The 18951-nt window shown below is 43.9% G+C and overlaps 1 protein-coding gene across 1 annotated transcript in view; it reads right to left on the reverse strand.

Annotated features, from left to right (window-relative positions):
• KIF26B (kinesin family member 26B) overlaps positions 1-18951 on the reverse strand; it is a 573188-nt gene that overhangs the window by 315443 nt on the left and 238794 nt on the right. Inside the window, exon 4 of the mRNA XM_049868602.1 lies at positions 5713-5879. Within this exon, the coding sequence (XP_049724559.1) occupies positions 5713-5879 (167 nt within the window). The remainder of the gene's footprint in view (positions 1-5712; positions 5880-18951) is intronic.

Here is an 18951-nt window from a genome sequence, read left to right on the forward strand (position 1 = left end):
ACTGCCTCATCCTGCAATGGTAGGTTTCACTCAAGAGTTTTTTAGTGGATTTCATTCACTTCTTCTTTTTTTTTTTTTTTTTAAGGCAAAGTACATAATAAAACAAATCCTTACCCAAAGTGGATAATCAATAAATGGGAAAAATCTAATCACATCCTTCTTCGTCATTTCGTATTAATGCGGGAATCATGCAAAAGAGATTCCCCCACTTGAACTGCTCTTAAGATCAAAGCCAGCACAAGACAGTTCATCAGCTTTATGACCAATTGTGTCAATCTCTTTTTTGTGTCCACTGTTACTGTTTTTCCCCCAAAATAATGTTTTTCTAAAGACAGGGTACTGGTATTCTAAGGCAAAGGCAGTCTGCCAAGATGCTGATATTTAACTCAACTCCAGAAAGAAATGCTGGTAAGAGAGACAGAAGAGAACAAGTGCTTCGGGGGCATCATTTTCTAAAGGAGCTCTTCTCAAACTGTGATGAAAGCCCACTTTTTCTTTCATTTCTAATTACATACTAAGTAAGTAGCCCTGGTGGCACAGTGATTGAAGTGCTTGGCTGCCAAACAAAAGGTCAGCAGTTTGAACGCATCAGCTGCTCTGCCGGAGAACCACGTGGCAGCCTGCCTCCAGGAAGATTTCAGCCTTGGAGACTCTACAGGGCAGCTCCACTCTGTCCTGTAGGGTCACCATGAGCCAGAATCGACTCCACAGTAATGGTTTTTTGGGGTGGTTTGACATACAAAATAAAAGGCCCCATTTTTTATTCTTAGATTCAACAGACATAAAATTACTGTGCCAACTTGCTACAGAAGTTTCTAAATGCTTACTCTCTGTTTCTATACTTATCTCATCACAGACCTAAAATCGTTTATGGACTAGCTCTGGTCCGCAGACCACACTTTGAGTAGTATTGCTCAACAGCATTGTATGTATGTTATTCAGAACTGGAATTCTATTTTTTACATGTTAAATTTGAGATGTAAAAAGGTGTACCCAGAAATCTACCATAAATCTGAAAAGTAAATATTTAAAAAGAAAAGCTTATGTGATAGAGAAAAGTGGATACCTGTAACCCTCAACAAATTTTTTGTTCTAGTTATCTTCTCAAATAAATTGCAGGGCCCACTAATTTCAAACATGCTTTACAAGCAATGATGATCAATTCATGATTATGGTTAAAAAAAAAAACCCTGTAGCAAAGTGTCTTACCATGCCTGTAGAGCATAGAGGAAAGGAACATGGGCTATCAAGTGAGAGAAAATTAGAAGAGTCCCCGCTCTGCCACTTCCTGGCTGTGTGGCTTTGGGCCATAGCCTTAAAAGGACACCCGTTTCTTTATCGGTCCCTGATTGGCACACACGGTTAAGCACTTGGCTGCTTATCTAAAGGTTGGTGGTTCAAACACACCCACAAGCACCTCAGAAGGATGTCCTGGCAATATGCTTCCAAAAGGTCACAGCCATGAAAACTCTATGGAGCACAGTTCTACTCTGCCCACCTATGGTCACCATGAGTCAGAGTCAATTTGACGGGTATTGGTTTGGTTTTTGTTTGTTTCGCGGGGGTACTCTGAGGATTAAGGGAGATTTGACACATTAAGAACTTAGTACAGTGAGTGGTGCACACTGAGTGCTCAATAAACTTCAGCCATGTTGGCCACAAGTTTGGCAAATGGTGTTCCTCCCATGCAAAATGAAACGGTCCCCAGCACAGTTTTCTGGGAGCAGGCCACCCTTGTGGTGTTCCCATCATGCAGTCAGGCAGAAAGAGTTGAAAATGGGTGAGCACAGATTTGAGGTATAGGAGCTGGCTGTGCCCCAAGGTCCTCAATAGGAGAGAGGCTCCTGCTCTTCAAGATAAAACCAGAAGCCCTAAAGCATTTCTAACTTTGACAGAAGCAGCAGATCCAGGTTTCACTCCTATCAAAAACATCCCGCCCATCACCTTACACAACTCTGCTTTAGCTAAAACGGTCTCTGGGCAATGAACTCAATTTACTGTCTGGCAACAGAAGCTGAGTTTGTTTTGACTTTGCAGATGGACCTTTGTGGATCCAAAGAGGTGAGTTACATCTGTGGTTCTGTCTCTTCACATTGGACCTTTAGCAAGTTATACAGTCTTCTGCATTAGATTTCCATCAGCGACAGGGGTTTGTTAATATGCTGTCTCCATGGTTGAGGAGTGTGAATACCCATCTACTGTGATGTGAACAGCAGGTAGAGTGTAGGGACATGATGGGTGGGTAGACGGATGGACAGACGGACAGACGGACGGACAGATATTAAAATAAAGAATTATTATTTTTCATGTGGTACTTTTCCCCCACTGAACACTGTAAACCCTTTGAACACAAACTATGCACTTAAAAAAAAATTATTCTGTTTTAAGTGAATGTTTACACAGCAAATTAGTTTTTCATTCAATAATTCATACACAAATTGTTTTGCGACATTGGTTGCAATCTCCTCAAAGTGTCAACACCCTCCCCATTTCCACCCTGGGTTCTCCATTTCCATTCACATTGTTTCGCTTCCCTTCTCTGCGTTCTCATCTTTGCTTTTGAGCAAATGCTGCCCTTTCGGTCTCATATACTTGGCTGTTGTAAGGAGCACATTCCTTACAAAACCATGTGCTTTTAATGCCTTATACCATTAAGCTTCAAGTGCTATCAGCATTCACCATGTAATATGTAATAGTGAGGATATAAGCAGCTCCACAGACCCCTTCTGGAGTCCTGGTGATGCAGTGGTTCAACCACTTGGCTGCTAACCAAAAGGTCAGCAGTTCAAAACCACCAGCAGTTCCATGGGAGAAGCACGTGGCAGTCTACTTCTATACACATTTACAGCTTTAGAAACCTTATGGGGCAGTTCTACCCATAGTGTCGCTGCAAGTCAAAGCTGACTGGACAGCAATGAGTTTGTCTTTTTGTTTGTTTGTTTTATGGACCCTTTCCAGCTCTTAGAAAGCTTACACCACTTCAAGCCCTTGCAACTCTGGAGTCACGAGTCTAAGAGTTTTTGTTTACCACTAACATCATCTGCAGGGCCTCTCTCTGTAGACATCATTAGCCCATCCATTTTTGGTTCACCTCCCTGTTTCCATTCCATTTCTTGACTGTAAGCAAAAATCTCAGAGAAGATATTCCTTCCCTTAATTTTTATGTGTTTGTAAATTCTCCTCCCGATTAACATGAAATCTGTCCTCAGCACTCCTGTTCAGCACTCATCTCATTTTGACACCCTTTCCCTGGCTCTAAAGAAGCTGCTGATTTTCTTGCACCAGGAAATACCTGTTTTGCCTAAGTACTGTCCATCAGGAGCCCCAGTCTCTTATTTCTTCTTGCTTCAAATCCTTCTTCTGGATTTTTTGGTGAGTCAGTTGATCTGTAAAATTCTCTGGATGGACTCTGAACAGAAGGCTATTCATACTCAAAGAATTTCAGGTTAGGAAAGTGCATTGGAGATGAGCTCCCAGCTAAGCCCGGAATATTCTCTTCAGCATCGAGGCCAGGCGGTCATCCAATGCAAGTTCGAACTCCCTCAGTGACAGGGAACTCAGTCTCTCCTGGGGCAGTTTAAATTGTGAGCAAGTTCTCCTCCATTCTGAGCTCATGGCTATCTTCCTCCCATCACTAGATTTTATTCAGCCTTTGCCCACATACTCTGGTGCTCTACAGAACCAATCAAATCCCTCCTTTACACAATAGTCCAGGGTCTCTTAACCATAGTGCAGGTCTCTGAACCATTCCTTATACGTGACGTGACTTCCTAGTTCCTCTTGGAACTGGGTCACTCTCCTTTGGACATGTGCTAGTAAACTACCTAGGTCCTGTGGTCTTCTGTGATTTATAGCACTTCTTCATAAATTGTTCCATGTCTCCATTTCCTCACTGAATGGTAGTCATGACGAAAGGCCCCCACCTCTGGGCAGCCAGCACATACATATTTCCTGTTATTTCACACACATTCAAGTTGGCCCAAGTGTTCAGAGGACGATAAACATGGCAACAAGGGTACAATCAAAACCTCACATCCAGTGTTCTAACTAGTCCTTTGTGCTGCCTTTATGGTGCCTTAATTCAGGACATTAACCCTCTCTTCCTTCTCCACTTGCTCCTTTCCTAATCTCAGCCCCTTCTTCATACTTGTATTTTTGGATGCTACATTCATAACAAGGAAAGCTATTGAATGAATATTCCTTCTTACTAACATACGAACTAAGTCTATATTGAATTATGAGTCAGAATTGATTCGATGGGAACAGGCTTTTTTTTTTTATGGAGTTCCTAGGGAGTGCAAACAGTTAATGCACTCAGCTGCAAACTGAAAGGTTTGAGGTTTGAGTCCACCCAGAGGTACCTCAGAAGAAAGGCCTGGCAATCTACTTCCAAAAAATCAGCCACTGAAAACCCTATGGAGCACAGTTCTACTCTGACACACACTGGGTTGCCATGAGTCAGAATCCATTCAATGAAACTGGTGGTTTTGGTTATGTTGTTGTTGTTGAGTGCCGTCCAGTAGATGCCAACTCACAGCAACCCCATGTGACACAGCAGAACTGCCCCATAGGGTTTTCTAGGCTGTAATCTTTATGGAAGCAGATCTCTAGGTCCTTCTCCCATGGAGCCACTGGGTGGGTTCAAACCTCTGACCTTTTGGTTATCAGCCCAGTGCTTAACCACCGCACTATCAAGGCTCCTCTGGTTTCGATTATGGTACTTCATAATTTATAACCATTTTATTTGAATCCTCAGAGCAATGCTGCACAGTAGGTGTTATCCTCATTTTATAAATGAGGAGACTGAGGCAGAGCAGGAACTTGAGCCCAAGGGAGTCTTCTGGTTTCATATCTGGTGCTATTTATTCTATGTCCTGCTTATTCAGAGACTTTCAGATCTCACGTAGAAAAGGTTTTCTAAGGTTGAGTTCCAAGTATCAAATGAAGAACGGGGCACAGAGAGAAAAGGCGGAGAAATGTGGTTTCTATTTCTGGCTTCGCTATAAACGAACTCACAGTCTAACTTTTCTGGTCTTCAGTCTCCTCTTTCATAAAGTCGAGGAGATTGAATTAGACAGGCCCTCTGGGCCTTTGCTGCTCAGCTGTCCTGTGTCTCCTGCCCCTCTGTGCCCTGTTGCTAAAAATATGCAGAAAACATTGTTGAAATACCTTTCTTTGTTGCTTCTTATGTTTTTAAAGTTTCTAAGATTAGCTGGATAACCCCAAAACCCAGTGCTGTTGAGTTGAAGATTAGCTGGATAGTATTTGATAATTATTTACCTAGTCTATCAAGAAGGAAAAAAAAAAGTTGATTTTAAGCAGTTCACTTTCTGAAACGAGAAGAGCAACCTGGAAACACAAGTCTCTGGGCTGCACCCACAAACGTCCTCATCCCATGGGGGACCATCCTGAGCTATGTATTCTTAGAGCAGTGGTTCTCAGCCCAAGACACTGGACAGTGTCTAGAGATATTTTTGTTGTCCTAACGTGGGACATCTAGCCGGTAGAGGCCAGGAATGCTACCACACACCCTGCAACACACAGGACAGCCTCCATGAATGACAACAGTGCCAAGGTTGAGAAAAGGGTTTTCTGTCTTAAAGAATTAATCCGAGAACAACCCCACTGTTTCTAGTGTTTTAGCTAAACTGGTCCAGGTGAGAGGCTAACCAGATGAGCACATCTGAAAGAACAGAAGGCTCTTGCTCTTACCTCGCGAAGAAGGAAGCAGCCACCGAGGTGCCTGTGGAAGGCTCGCTGGCCACACAGGAGCCCTGTGAGGCCGGGACGCTGCAGGCCGTAGGCTTGTCTGCATTGTAGCGGTTCAGGGCTGCTTCTATGAGTCCCTCTCGGCCAGTCTCTGTCATCAGCTGGGAAATCTGACAGGGAAAAAGGATACCAAGCTTATTACCTATGGCTTACTGCATTTCCGGACCACTGACAACATGCACTATTTGGGTGAGGGGACCAGAGGTGTGGGGAGGGGGATGGGGGACGGGGGGAGGCTGGGAAGGAATGGAATTTACGCCCCCTTATTATTTTTTTTTGCGGGGGGAGGGGTTGGTTTTACATGCATTCAGCTACATGTGGCTGCTCAGGGCTTCTATCAGGCTGTTTTCCAGCTAGGATACCTCCGTGTTTTCATTAAAAATAATGGAATAAAATTACCCCCTGACATTGTCTGTGTCTCCCCACCATTTGGAGGGGAAAGCATAAGCCATTATCCACACACTATTCACCGCCCAAGATCAGCAGGGTAACATTAACTAATGCTGACTTCTTAACAGGACTGCCCCGAGCACTCTCAGATGGAGGTCTGGGACAAAGGTGCAATTTTATTAAGGGAAAAGTGAACCTACTGAGGAAGAACACAAGGAATTAAACAAAACACTGTTTTATTTGCTGGAGGAAGTCAGCAAATAGGTGACTTGAAGAAGCTAATAAAAATAGATAAAGCCACAATAAAGTCCCCTTTTTTTTTAGAACCCTCAACAGACTTCATTTCTCTGCTGGTTCATTAAGCCAAATAGTTTCCATTTTATTTGCAATGATGGTCTTTATAACGCAAGTTTTAATGCATGGGGCTGGGTCCTTCTTGCCCAAATCTGTACAGTATGCTATGAAGAACCACATTTCTTGGAAAAATGAGAATCTTGTGTAGAAATTTATTTTTTGAAAGTGCTAATCCCACAGCAAATGTAGTAATTGTGTGGGCGAATCCTACGTGCTGTTTGGGAGACCTGGTTATATTATAGTTTCAGTCTACTTACAAAAGGAAAAAAACTATCAGTTAAAAAAGGGAAGTTAGGGTTAAAAAAAAAAAAAATAAGAGTCTGGGACCAGCTCAAACGTCTTAAACGCTGAGTGGAAAATGTTTCCAATCGCCTAGAAAATACAAGGGCCATAAAGCAAAGATCAGGAACAGTTTCCTCCGTATAACTGAGCAGACCGACAGCCAGTGAATCTCATTTGTTAACCTTTGAACTTATGTTGAATTCTTCATTATAAGCGGAATACCCATTACTCCCAGCCCCACTGACTTGAAACTCTGCCCTGCTTAAATTCACGCGCTTACTTGGAAAGCCTTGGCATTATTCAGCTGAAATCCTGCCAACACATACTTTCTTTTTCTCATTCATACAGTGCACTGTCAGGAAACCCGACCCAAGTAAAAGAAACCGGAGAGGAGGCAGCAAAGGCAGCTCGTGGCCTGGAGGGCATTCCTTGTGCCAGCAAGGGCTGCTGACTATGCAGAGGGCCCGTGCCACCTTTCCTTGGGCTTCTCTGCTGCCCATGGGGTACGGGCCCCCCTCAACCAGCTGCCGTTCTCCTGGAAGAATGAAGCAGGCTGCGGGGAGCAGCTGAAACATCTGGGAGTTGAGGAGATGGGCAGGCACACGGTCATCACCACTCAATAGCATTTATGAAGCCCTAGGAGGGTGAGAAAGATGCCATCCCAGACAGTGTTCACAAACCAAACCCCCAAAATGCATGGCACCCTTTTTTTTTGAGTAGCTACAATCTCAGGCACGCATACTGATTTTGACACACAAAGACATCTGAATAAAGTTAATAAACTGGTAATTATGTTGTGGAATTTGTTGCAACCCAAATACTTTGCTGAGTTCACTACAGCAGCTATCATCCGGTTGTACTGGGTTGTTTCCATTACCATAGTTCTAATCTGGAGTTTGGAGGGAAGGGGATGGAACTCTGAGTATGTATGTACAAACTGTCCTTGCAGGTGTCCTGCAACCCCATAGAAAAACCACTAAGATGTATGTAGTGAATGGCAAGAGGCCTAACACAGAGGCACGTGGCCCTTGCGCTGTGACCTTGGTGGCCGGGTGGTCCAGATCCCCAAGTCTGGCCCAGGGTGGATGTGACATGCTGTGAGCTCATGGCTTTCAAAATCATCATTTTACAGATGAATTTCGATGCATAGGACTCCTTAAAAGAAAGTGATTGGCTCCTGGTGACAAGGAAATTGGATCTTTTTTAAAGAGTTGGGGATTCGTGGACATGGGACACTTATAGGTAGAATTCTACCTATAGGTAGAATTATTCAATAATCATTTGCTTTCAAGAGTTAGAGACGCAAAACATTTTAGAGCCAGAAGAGGTCTGCCAGGTCATCTTCTTCAAAATTCCTTATTCTTAGACGTAAGGAAGCTGAGAGCCAGAGAAGCGATTTGCCCATGCTAATATATATTGCTAATGTATATTTGGAAACCCTGGTGGCATGGTGGTTAAGAGCTATAGCTGCTAAGCAAAAGGTCAGCAGTTCAAATCCACCAGTCACTCCTTGGAAACCCTATGGGGCAATTCTACGTTGTCTAGGGTCACTATGAGTCACAATCAACTTGATGGCAACAGATTTGGTTTTTTGGTTTAATGTATACTCATCTTCTAAACCACTGTGCCACCAGGGCTCCGTATTTATCTTAGGTATTCTTAAAAAGAAACCAAACATTATCTGAAATTAAAATGGTCCATGTCCCTAGTCACATTTCCCTTCCTCCCCACCTTTCCAGACCCAGGCAGTATGATGATATTGGTGGGTAGTCAGTCCATGTTTCTGTTCTTCATGGTACACTGCCCATCACACCACAGTCCCTCCTAAGAGCTCAGCTGGGTTCACTTTACCGCATTTCCTGATCATTTTCCAGGTTATTTCACAGCAGGGAGAGGCTATCCCCAAATGTCTACCTCTCAGAGACCCTCACCGCCTAAAAGGTCATGTTCTCATCTGTATATACACCCAGTACTCTCTTCAGGGAAACCTTGGTGGCATAGTGGTTAAGAGGTATGGCTGCTAACCAAAAGGTCAGCAGTTTGAATTCACCAGGTGCTCCTCGGAATTCTATGGGGCAGTTCTTCTCTGGGCTATATATAGGGTCACCATGAGTCAGAATCAACTTGATGGCAACAGGTTTCGTGTTTTTTTGGTTTTGTTTTTTGTACTCTCTTCAGAAATTACACACTTTCAGAAATAATATACAATGATTCAACCAACGCAGCTGCTAATTTATCCCCCCTCACTCTCTACACTCCAGGGTTCTGACCTCCCTTAAATTCCTTAAACACACCATGCTCTGCCTACCACAGGGCCTTTGCACATGACCCTCTCCATCTAGAATGCTTCTAGTCTTCCTTCAAGTCCAAGTTCAAGCATCACTTCGTCAGAGAAGCCTTCTTCTAGCCTAAGGATGCCCTGTTAGATGCTTTCACAGAATTGCTGCCTTTTTCTTCAGTATCTTTACCCTGGTTCATATTAGGCATTTCATAGTAGATCATTGTCTCTGACTACACAGAAGCCTCAGGACAGCAGATCTAGGGCTGGTTTGTCTACCCCTGTATCCCCAAAGGTCAAGACAATGCCTGGCACACAGAGACACTCAAAAATACTTGTGGAATAAATCTGAGCTATTCGTATTTTCTCCTGCTCACATTTATCTAATTAAATCTTCTTTTCTTAAGTCCTTTAAGTAAGGAGGCTTTCTAAAAAAAATTTATTGTTCTTCCATTTTGTTTGACTACAGAAATATGACAGTATATTTCCCCTACTCCTCCCCAACCAAAGTATAGTATGTTGGCTCCACTGTGTGTTAGTTTAAGGATCAAAAGTTGCCTCCTTTCAGTCACCTGGTTCATTTGTTCATTCATTCATTTGAACAAACATTTATTGGGTGCCTAGCATGTGCTAGACCCTATGCTAGGCATATGTGCAGGCATTTTTGGCATCTCCTATATCTTCAACGGAGCACTGGTGGTGGAGTGGTTAAAACGCTTGGCTGTGAACCAGAAGGTTGGTGGTTCCAAATCACGAACGGCTCCACAGGAGAAAGATGTGGCAGTCTGCTTCGGTGAAGACTTACAGCCTTGGAAATTCTACTGGGCAGTTCTACTCTGTCCCATAGGGTAGCTATGAGTCCGAATTGACCCTGTGGCAGTGGGGATATCTTCAACATTTGTGTCTTTTTGTTCTTGTAAGTTTTGTACAACTCAGTTTCTGACAATATCTTGTACAAAGACACTCCACAGGATAGCTGGTCTAAAGCAACTTCTACAGTCTCTAATTACTTTAAAAAAAAAAATTTTTTTTACTTACACCTTTATAATTCTGAAAAACAGAAGAACTAGGCTTGCTTTCAGTAGAAGTAGCTATAGACACATTAATTTAATAATTAAAATCATATTAATTCTAGACAATTCTGAAAGAGCCTCCTTGTCAGACAAGCTATTGCTCTTCATACGTGCCCTGGACTGCAGGCTTCAGAGAGCTGGGTTTTTAACGGAGTACTTACTAACGTTTACTTACTAACAAGAATTACCTTGTCCTCAACCCTGCGAAGTGTCTCTAAGACAATACCATAGGTTGTAGCTGAATTGTTTCAATGCTGAATGAGAATCAGTTATGAAAGAACTGTTGCAATCCAAATCCTTTCTTTGGCTCTCTGAAACTGTGAAAGCTTGTTCCTGAATTGGTTACGTATTAGCAGAGAAGGCTAAAGATCCTTATCTAGGACAATTATATCGTCACTCACATAACAAAGGACCACCTGACATCGGTGCATTCTTGTATAGTCCTTGCTGCTTTTAAATCTCTTCCTCCTCTTACAAGCTTCACTTCGACCAATCAATATTAAGTTAGGTAGACAAGTTGGATATTACTCCCATTTCACAGATGAGAAAACAGAGCCACAGAGAGGTTAGGGAATTTGTCCAAGGTCATTCAGCCATTAAGCAGAGAAGTTAGGATGGAAACCCAAGCCTTTGACGCCATTCTATTTTTTCCACCATATTATACCATCTCGGAGCCCTGGCGGTGCAGTGGTTAAGAGCTCTGCTGCTAACCAAAAGGTTCGCAGTGTGAATCCACCAGTGACTCCCTGGAAACCCTGTGGGGCAGTCCTGCTCCGTCCTATATGGTTGCTATGAGTTGGAATCGACTTGATGGCAACGGGTTTGGGTTTTTTTTTTTTTTTTTTTTGGTTTTATACCATCTCATCTCAGTTACTGAGGTTTACTGAATAACCAAGTAGACTTAGGAGATTATAGAAAGTAAACTTTGCTTAGTCTCTGACCTCGGGAGGTTTGAAAGAAAGCTAACTAGAATAATTTTTAGCCAACCAAAAACATGTGTTCTCTCTCTCTCTCCAAAATAAGGGTGTATGTGTGTATACAAATATTCTGCGACTTGGTAATGGGGTAATGTAGTTTTAGACAAACTTTTCAGTCAGAGAGGGCCTCAGAGAGAACTGGGAGGAAGGAAGTGTCCTTGTTCACCTGCTCAGTATCCAGGGACTGAGCAGTGCAGGGACAGCCCTGTGACACTAGAGAAGGTCACTTCCAACATGCTTCTGGAGGAGAGAGATCCTGGGCCCATGGCTTCAGCCCTGGTCAGATCCACACAAATGAGGGCAAGGGCTACCTCTCCCACCTAAGGGCTCTCACTGTAAACTCCCTCCATTCCTTAACCTCTCTATGCCGAAGCTGGGTCTCAGGAGTGTGGATGGGGCAAACCTACATATTCCTTAAGGGATTCGAGGAGTTTTCTATTCCATCATAGTTCTTGTGATAAAACTAACACCCACCCAGCCACCCCCACATTCTCTACCTGCCCCCCATCCTTAGCAGCATGCCACCTACTCAATAGTAGTCCTTCTCTTGGCTTCCAAATTTTATTGCAGGGCAATAGTCTTTCCCACCAGTCACTGGGACCCCCACACTTCAAAAGCAAGTGTCTGTAAGAGGGGCCTTTCTTCTTACTGCTAACTATAATAAAGGCTCAATTCTGTATGTAAAAATTTACCCCGAAAGCCTTGGATAACTCCAAAGGATATGGACATGAGTTCTCAGAGAGACCTTTGTTCCCAGCATCCCCACTCCTGGGTCCCAGGCCAGGTGAGTGGGACACAAGATGGGCCTTTGGACATCTCAAGGGCTTTTGTGGATCCCAACAGAGCCGTCACTGCAGTCCTAAAGACTGTCACCCTACAGAAACTGGATTTCAAGATACTGTAACCATTTTATGGATGAGAGAACTGATGCCCAGAAAAATTGGGCTACTTATTCACAGGAAAACAACTAGTAAGTGGAGGAGCCAAGATTGAAACCCTGATCTGTCTGAATCTGAGGCAGTTTTCATTCTACATTCACTTCTCTCAGATCAGTTTCCCTCCCTTCACTCTCACCTTTGGAGTCCCTAAATGGTGCAAATGTTTAACACGCTTGGCTGGTGATCCAAAAGTTGGAGGCTCAAGTCTACCCAGGGTCTCTTCAGAAGAAAGGCCTGGAAATCTACTTCCAAAAAGTCAGTCATTGAAAACCCTATGAAGCACAGTTCTACTATGACACACATGCGGTTGCCATGAGTCGGAGCTGACTTGATGGCAACTGGTTTATTTATTTAGGGACAGGTACAAACCTCCTCATACCAAGGAATCAGCACAAAAATTTAAATATTGTTGAAAGACAGGAATCTTATCTAAGATTAAAAGATACAGAGCAGCTTTATCTAGGAGCTCTGTGAAAAGCAGCTCCACATTTACTCTCAGCGATACCTGGGATTCTCACACGCACTGAGGACCCCATATACAAGTACAAACACATGTCCACACCTGTGCAAACACACACATGCACCCTGTGTCCTGGTACATTTTACTGCCACACTGGACTGAAATGACCACCTCTCCCTGCCACCACCAGCAGGATGGATGCGGTGTTTTAAAAGTAACAGATATTGTGAAGCAGTGAAATGGTCTCGTGTAACCGAGATGGTGAAGTAAAAACAAGTTTTAATCAGAACTAAACCAAACAAAACCCTGTGGTGAAAATCTAGTCTCCCAAAAGCCTGCGATTAAGACGGCCCAGCACGTGTTCCGTGGCCGCTTTTAGACTATGACACGCACACCATCAAGGCAATGAATCCTTTTCGCCAGAATTTTAGGTTTTTCCAATGTGTTAGGTAGCTACTTTGAGGTTTTTTTGATCTGAGTTTCCTAAGGAAGAATCGGGTATTTTTCACAGTATCATGAGGGAAGAAATGTACTAACAGTCTAAAAAGCAAAAGTCAACCATAGTCCTTTAAAAATAAGGCCCTTGATACAGAATTAGGCCGTGCAGCTAAAGTTTCAAGGGAACTCCTGCTGTTTGGAGGATTTTCTCTTATATCGGATTGGGGGAAGGGGCTGTGAAAGCAGCCTGCGATAGAACGTGGTCCTGAAGGGGCAAACTACCAGTTACTAGTTGCCATTAGGTCACATCTAACTCATGTGACCCCAGGTGCGTCAGAGCAGAACTGAGGTTCACACGGGTTTTTAAATGGTTACTTTTTGGAAGGAGCTCACCAGGACCTTCTTCCTGAGGCACCTCTGGGCAGACTTGAACCTCCAGCATTTTGGTTTGCAGCTTAGTGCATTCACTATTTGCACCACCCAGAGACTCCTCCTCAAAGAAACTGTGACTCTTAAATTTGGTTTATGATGAAGACAAAAGACGTTGGGCTCTTACCCAGATTGCTTTCCCATCACAAATTACAATCTGCAAACCATTGACCTTTAACTTCCAGCTGACAGGAATGATTCTGAGAGCTACCAGCCTGTGTCAGCACAGGGTTCATCTTAGATGGCATTACTGACCTGAGAGCCACCTCCCTCTGACTCCACCAAGGCAGCAGGGAACACCAAACAGTATCCATTTCCTATGTAGAAACATTCATGGATAGCAAACATGTTCTTACTCAGTCTATTTAATTAACTACATTCAATGAAGTTATGCCCCCCAAATCCCAGAAAATAACAGTTAATAAGATTTTCTCCTACGTAATTAGTATCTCCCTGTCTTGGGACATCTCTTTTATTGTTATGTCTTACTTAAGCTGTTATTTAACGTTTGTGTGTTTTTGCAGACTGTAGGTGTTCAATACATATTTTTGGTCAGTGTTAGCACAAATCAACTTGCCATTATCTGGAAAAAGATTGGTCACAGCTAAATTTTAAACGATGGTGTTGTCTTAAGATGCTTCTAGGCTGTCAGTTGCTCTTGGGGGGTTAGAACACCAGATTACCTTTCGAAAGCCCATGAAAAATATAAAATAGGAAAGTAAATCTGCAAAGAAAAAGAACAAACAATGCATTCGCAACACAAAGATAACCGATTCACAGATGGCCATACAGACGCTCTCTTTGTGTCATACGGACAACAGAAAGCTGATCTGGGTTTGATTCCTGGTCAATGCGCCTCATGTGTAGCCACCACCCATCTGTCAGTGGAGGCTTGCATGTTGCTATGATGCTGAACAGGTTTCCATGGAGCTTCCAGACTAAGACAGACTAGGAAGAAAGGCCTGGCAATCTACTTCTGAAAATCAGTCAAAGAAAACCCTGTGGATCACAACAGTCCAATCCCCAACCAATCCTGGGGATAGAACAGGGCCAGGCAGCATTTCGCTCTGGTGTACCTGGGGCCGCCATGCGTTGAGGCTAACTCTACGGCTACTAACAACAGCAACATTTGTTTATCTCAAAGACAGGGAGAGAAACAGAAGTTACGTCCTTTTCTATGTGTGAGTCTTACTTTCACTGTAGGAAGATGTATCTTTTCCACTCTGAGTCACTTCTGGGGCTGACCCTATACTGCATGTGGCATAGGGGATCCCAGAACAGGCTCCCCCTAAGGAGCAGCTGCCCCTGGGCAACCCCCTGTGATTCTTGCTTCTAGGCCAGGGCAGAAAGCAGTGATGGGTGACTCCTGGTTTAACAACCATGAGCGCATATCTCTAGCTTTTGTACCACTCCCTCTGAGGGACCCATATGCTTCATTGTATGTGTTACATTTATTTTATACTTGTGGGCAGAGAAAAAATAGAAACAGCCCACTTAAGAGGGAAGCAAGGGGATGTTTCCTCACCCAGGGATAATTTCCTCCTCTGTAGGAGCCCTGATGGCACACTGGTTAAAGTGCTCATCTGCTAACCAAAATGCTGGTAGTTTGAACCCACCAGCGGCTATGTGGGAGAAAGATATGGTGGTCTGCTTCCGTAAAGACTTACACCTCGGAAACCTACTGGGGTAGTGTTACCCAGTCCCCATAGGGTCACTATGAGTAGGAGTCAACTCGATGACAATGGGTTTGATTTTTGGTTTGGTTTATAGGGTTACTATAAGTTGGAATCAACTTAATGACAACGGGTTTGGTTTTTTGGGATTTAGTGTCTGCGTACGTCAGTATCTCCTCTGACTCAGCTGCTTTCCGTCATCACTAAGTTGTTTCACTCCATTCTTTTCTTCTGGTATTTTCTGCCCCCAAGATTTTGTGCAAATTTGTTGATCCCATTTACATTTTAATCTCACCCGGCTTGTCTCTTCTCTACACCCAAACCAGAACTACCCAGAACTGAAGTAATTCCCTTCGAAGGCAGGGTCAGACATTCTGCGTTCCACGTTACAAACCTTTCCCAAGCAGGATCTGTAATGGGGGAAAAGCTGACATCAGCAAGACCAGCTTCTGTTTAGACACTGCAGGAAGTTAACTATTACTGGGTTCTGTTTGCTTGAATAAAATCTACTGAAAACTAGGTCAATAAAGTGAAATTTCCCCTACCTCATCAAAACAGTTTTGATTTTAAGGAAAGAAAAAAATACCCCAAAATTCACTCCTTTTCACTTGTCCTAGCTTTGCCATTCTAGATCCAGTAAAAAAACAGTTGCCATCTAGTTGACTCCAGCTCGTGTCAACCCCATGTGAGTCAGAGGAGAACCGTGCTTCGTGGGGCTTTCAATGGCTTTTTTTTTTCCCCCAGAAGTAGATCACCAGGACTTTCTTCTGAGGACCCTCTAGGTGGACTCAGATATGTTAACTGCACCACCGAGGAACTCCCTGCCATTCTAGAGAGGTGATCAAAACTTAAAGACTTTTAATGGTGAGGCTGGAGTCAGAACAGGCCAAGAACCCAGGGGTCTCTGCCCTCCAGGGACTCTGACGCATCTCTGCACGTCACATGGTGTGTCTTGTAGGCAGTTTCAGTGACAAGGCCCCACCTAGTCCATGCCAGAGTCCTGCAGAGATGGGTCAATCTGAGCCCTCAGCTAAGGGAGGAACAGGGAAGAGGAAGGAAACGGAAGAGCAACAAAGCTGCTGTTAGCTGCCATTGAGGCAGCCTCTGACTCATGTTGATTCCATGCTCAACAGAATAAAATGCTGCCCAGTCCTGCGCCATCCCCGTGATCAGCTGCAGACTGGACTGCTGTGATCCAATCCACTGTGATTTTTATTGGCTGATTGTCAGAAGTTCGCCCACTCCTCACTTATCGATATGGTTAGGTTCCAAAGACCAGGTCACTATGCTGAAATTGGCGTTATGTGGAAATAGAGGATGACCACATCAGATCACGAAACAGAGGATGAGTACATCATTACATAACTGCCAAATTGTATCGTTACAAAACTGCCAAACCACTGAGAATCCTGGCCCAGCAAAACTGACATATAAGCTTAACCACCACAGGCAGTGTCACCCTTGCCTCTCACCTCAGCATTCATTACTGCTAGGTCTACATTGTGAAATCACAAAATAGTCCGACAGTAGATTTTTTAATATTGTCATAAATGTGAAATGTTGGATAATGAGACAGTCGATAAGCAACGAGTAAGTGTAGATGGCCAGGCCTTTCTTCCTAGCCCATCCTGGTCTGAAAGCTCCACTGAAACCTGTTCAGCATCATATCAAAACACGAGCCTCCAGTGACACACGGTGATGGCTGTGCATGAGGGGCACTGGCTGGGAACTGAACCCAGATCTCCTGCATGGAAGGTGAGAATTCTACCACTGAACCACCATTGCCCCCATACCTAAACTCTACTCTCTGATTAAATATTATTTGATTCCTTTACACTTGCCTAAGTAGAAAACCATCCTTCCTTATCTTCCTTTGCAGCTGCCAAGTTACACCTGAATAATTGGTTAACATTCTTTTCATTAAGTAGTATTCGAGACTGGGTTGGTTCAGATCCTTTCTTTTGCTCACTATTTATTTTTAGGCATTTCAACCTAACAGTGAATATTCCTACTGGGCTTGGCATGATGTCCATGTGCCTGCCTGACTTGAAGCTTCCCTGGGGCTGGCCCAGTGCATGAAGCTGACATGAACACAAATCACCTCTGCGACTCTGAGGCTGGCCTTGAGTCAGACAGATCAACTCCTTCCTGCACTGGCCAGCTGGCAGGCCAGCACCTATTGGCTAAGATGAGATTCTTATGTCCCAAGCCTGGACGTTTGATTACCCTTATTATCTTAGCTTGCTTTGGCTATAAATTTTATTAGTGGCCATAAAATTATCCATCCACAGCATTTGACTCAATGACCTCTTGCAGCAGAGAATTCCACAAGCTGGCGAGACGCTGGGCCAAGGGGGGCTGCCTTTTCTTCACCCTTAATTTATAGCCTTACCTCCATCAAGGGTCCTGCCCTGTGTGAGGAGACTGAGTAAACAGAAGAGGCCGCTCATGTTTCATTATACCTGTTATCAGGGCTTAAATCTGCCCCTCAGCACCTGATAACTGTTGTCTTTCATCCTTTGTGTTGCTATAAGGTACAGGGGGAAGGCCGCCCTGCTTCGGATAGCATCAGAGGTGCAGGACGAAGGAAATGGCCAGCGGCATTTCTACTTTGGACTCTCCCGTAGGTTTCTGCGTTCTAAGATGTGCAGCTTCAGGCAGAGCTTAAATATTTTTTTAATGTAATCTTTTTTTAAAACTGTTGTAAAAACATAAATATAGTACATTTGCCAACTCAGTATTTTCAAATGTATAATTGTTGATATCAATTACGTCAATCATGTTGAGCAACCATCGCCCATAAAAAAATCGCTGCCAAATGTCCCGTCACCATAAACAGAAATTCACTGCTTCCTAAACAATGGCTCCCCTTTTCCTCTCCCTCCTACCCTCAGTAACCATTAAAAAATTCTGGTCTCTATATATTTGTGTATCATTACTATTTCATGTAAGTGAGATCATACAATATTTGTCTTTTTGTGATTGCCTTATTTCACTCAGCATAAGGTTTCCAAGGTACATCCATGTTTCTGATTTTTTTTTAAAGAATATCATAGCAGAGAGGTGGGGCCAAGATGGTGAAGTAGTCAGACGCTTCCTGTGGTCCCACTCACAACAAAGACCCAAATAAACAAATCAATCAATTATATATGACAATCTAGCAGCCCTGAACAGCAAAGGCAAAGTGGAGGAATAAGACTGAGCAGCAGGGGGAGGGAGAGAAGGATCAGACACAGCAATGAGTTGCCAGGCCTGACCAGGTGGGAACTGGCATCCTGCAGGCTGGATTAGCTCGCATGCGCAGTGAGGCAAGTGTTGGTGCTCGGGATGCATTTCCACATTGGGAGAGACTGAGCGGCAGAGTCTACTCAAGCCTCCAGAAGCAGGGAAAAGCATCGCTCAATCAGCAAAAGATAAGTACATGCGTCTAACCTACTGCGTGGATCAAAAAACACCCCATATGGGAAGAACCTCTCTCCCATTTACCTGCCCCCTCCCTGCTCTGCACCAGGCCCTGGTCCAGCTTCAGCAATTGCTGAGTCTTCTGGGCTGGAAGTAGGACCACATCCTAAGCCATTCTCCCAGCTTTGGAGAGGGAACAAATTAACAAACAGGAAAAAATAATCTCTCAGTTTCCCTACACCAGGAACTCAGGCCAGGTACAGCCCCTTTGCCTAGGCACAGTTATAAGGGGCCCATGGACTTTGAATGCCTTTCACCCCTGCCTAGACCTGTGTGGGCCCATTTCAACAGCATAGGCCCTCATTAGCACAGTACAACAAAGTATATACTTGAAGCCTATTTTCAGCTGTATCAGCTATAAGGTGGAATGGCAGATTCATGACATTGGACACCGCTCTGCCCATTAAGCAGGGTCCTCACCTATTCAC

The sequence above is a fragment of the Elephas maximus genome, chromosome 24, assembly GCF_024166365.1.
Source record: "Elephas maximus indicus isolate mEleMax1 chromosome 24, mEleMax1 primary haplotype, whole genome shotgun sequence".
Taxonomy (NCBI): domain Eukaryota; kingdom Metazoa; phylum Chordata; class Mammalia; order Proboscidea; family Elephantidae; genus Elephas; species Elephas maximus.